This window comes from Chiloscyllium plagiosum, unplaced genomic scaffold, assembly GCF_004010195.1.
Source record: "Chiloscyllium plagiosum isolate BGI_BamShark_2017 unplaced genomic scaffold, ASM401019v2 scaf_60718, whole genome shotgun sequence".
Lineage (NCBI taxonomy): Eukaryota > Metazoa > Chordata > Chondrichthyes > Orectolobiformes > Hemiscylliidae > Chiloscyllium > Chiloscyllium plagiosum.
In genome coordinates, this window is record NW_025144162.1 from 1 (window position 1) to 1,281 (window position 1,281).

The 1,281-nt window shown below is 60.0% G+C and overlaps 1 protein-coding gene across 1 annotated transcript; it reads right to left on the minus strand.

Annotated features, from left to right (window-relative positions):
- Positions 1 to 55: 55 nt before the first annotated feature.
- On the minus strand, positions 56 to 1,207 carry LOC122545010 (coatomer subunit alpha-like; the record flags this gene model as incomplete). The annotated part of the gene is made up of 4 exons (XM_043684233.1): positions 919 to 1,207; positions 668 to 763; positions 280 to 368; positions 56 to 179 (listed from the first exon to the last, which is right to left on the minus strand). Coding segments are annotated over exons 1-4 (541 nt in total), but the record flags the coding sequence as incomplete, so codon positions are not given.
- Positions 1,208 to 1,281: the final 74 nt, after the last annotated feature.

The window sequence follows — 1,281 nt, forward strand, 5'->3', positions numbered from 1 at the left end:
TGACCCTCCGACAGTGCGGCACTCCCTCAGTAAACCCTTCCTGCTGCTTATTTACCCTTGGGTGCGATGCTGCCCTCGAAGTAACCCTTGGAGACAGTGAGCAGCGGCCAGTTGGTGTCCAGAGGCATGATGGGAGGCGGCGGCTGGAGAAGCTTGGCGTCAGGGTCAATCTCTGGCACCTGCCGAAGAAGGGGTCAGAGGGCAAAAGGTCAGCGGTGATGGCAACCATGTGATGAACCGAAAGGGACGAGTTGGCGGGGGGGCGCGGTTTCCACTCACCGTCTCCTTCTCAGGGTCGAAGCTCGCCTTCAAGGCCTCGGCCTCCTCATCCAGGCCATGAGTCGCTGCAGTCAGGTAGGCCAGGGATTCTGACAGGGGCATGATGGGAGATAAGACACAGTCAGACCCGGAGGCAAGGTTAACGCCATTACACCAGCCCCATGCCCCCACTCAGCCTGAGACCCCACCCTGGGACCGCCTCAAACCCATGGTAACCCATGTACCAGCCCCCACCTCTCAATACCGACACACCCTCCACCGTCAGGGAAACCAGGCCCTTTCCCCGAGAGCAGACCCCACTCCTGTCCACCCCAATGGACACGGCAGCCTCGCCCCCCGCCCCCCCCCCCCCCCCCCCCCACACCCCCCTCTCCCTCAGGTTCCTTACTCTGCCCGCAGTTCTTGAGGATGCGGACTCTCTCCAGAACGTCGCCCAGATACAGAGCATTCTGGTAGTGACCACTCATGTCCTTCCGGATCTCCGCTGGACACACCAAGGGGAGGGGGAGGGAGAGACACAGAGAGAGAGAGAGAGAGAATGTGAGACCAGGGAAGGTGTCACGATCAGCGTCCGCTCAGCCCTCACCGACTCGTCGCCCGCCCGCCTCCCTGCCTCCCTCACCCAGCCCACATCCTCACCGATCTTCATCATCTTGCGGAGTTTCTCCAGGTTGCCAGTGATGAGGTACAGGAAGGAGAGCTTGTCGAAGTTCTTGGTGCGCTGGTAGCACATCTCCACGATCTGGTGGTTGCCCTGAAGCAGCGCCAACTCCCCCAGCTTCTCCCAGCAGCACTTGCTGTCCAGGACTTTGGCCGCCTCCAGGGCGATCTGACCGGGAGAGAGAGGGAAGGACAGGCCAGAGTGAGACATTATGGAATCCCCAGGGTGTGGAAACACACCCTTTGGCCCAACACTGACTCCCGAAGAGTATCTGACCCAGACCTACTACCCCCTACTTTATTATTATACATTTACCCCTGACGAATACACCTAACCTACAC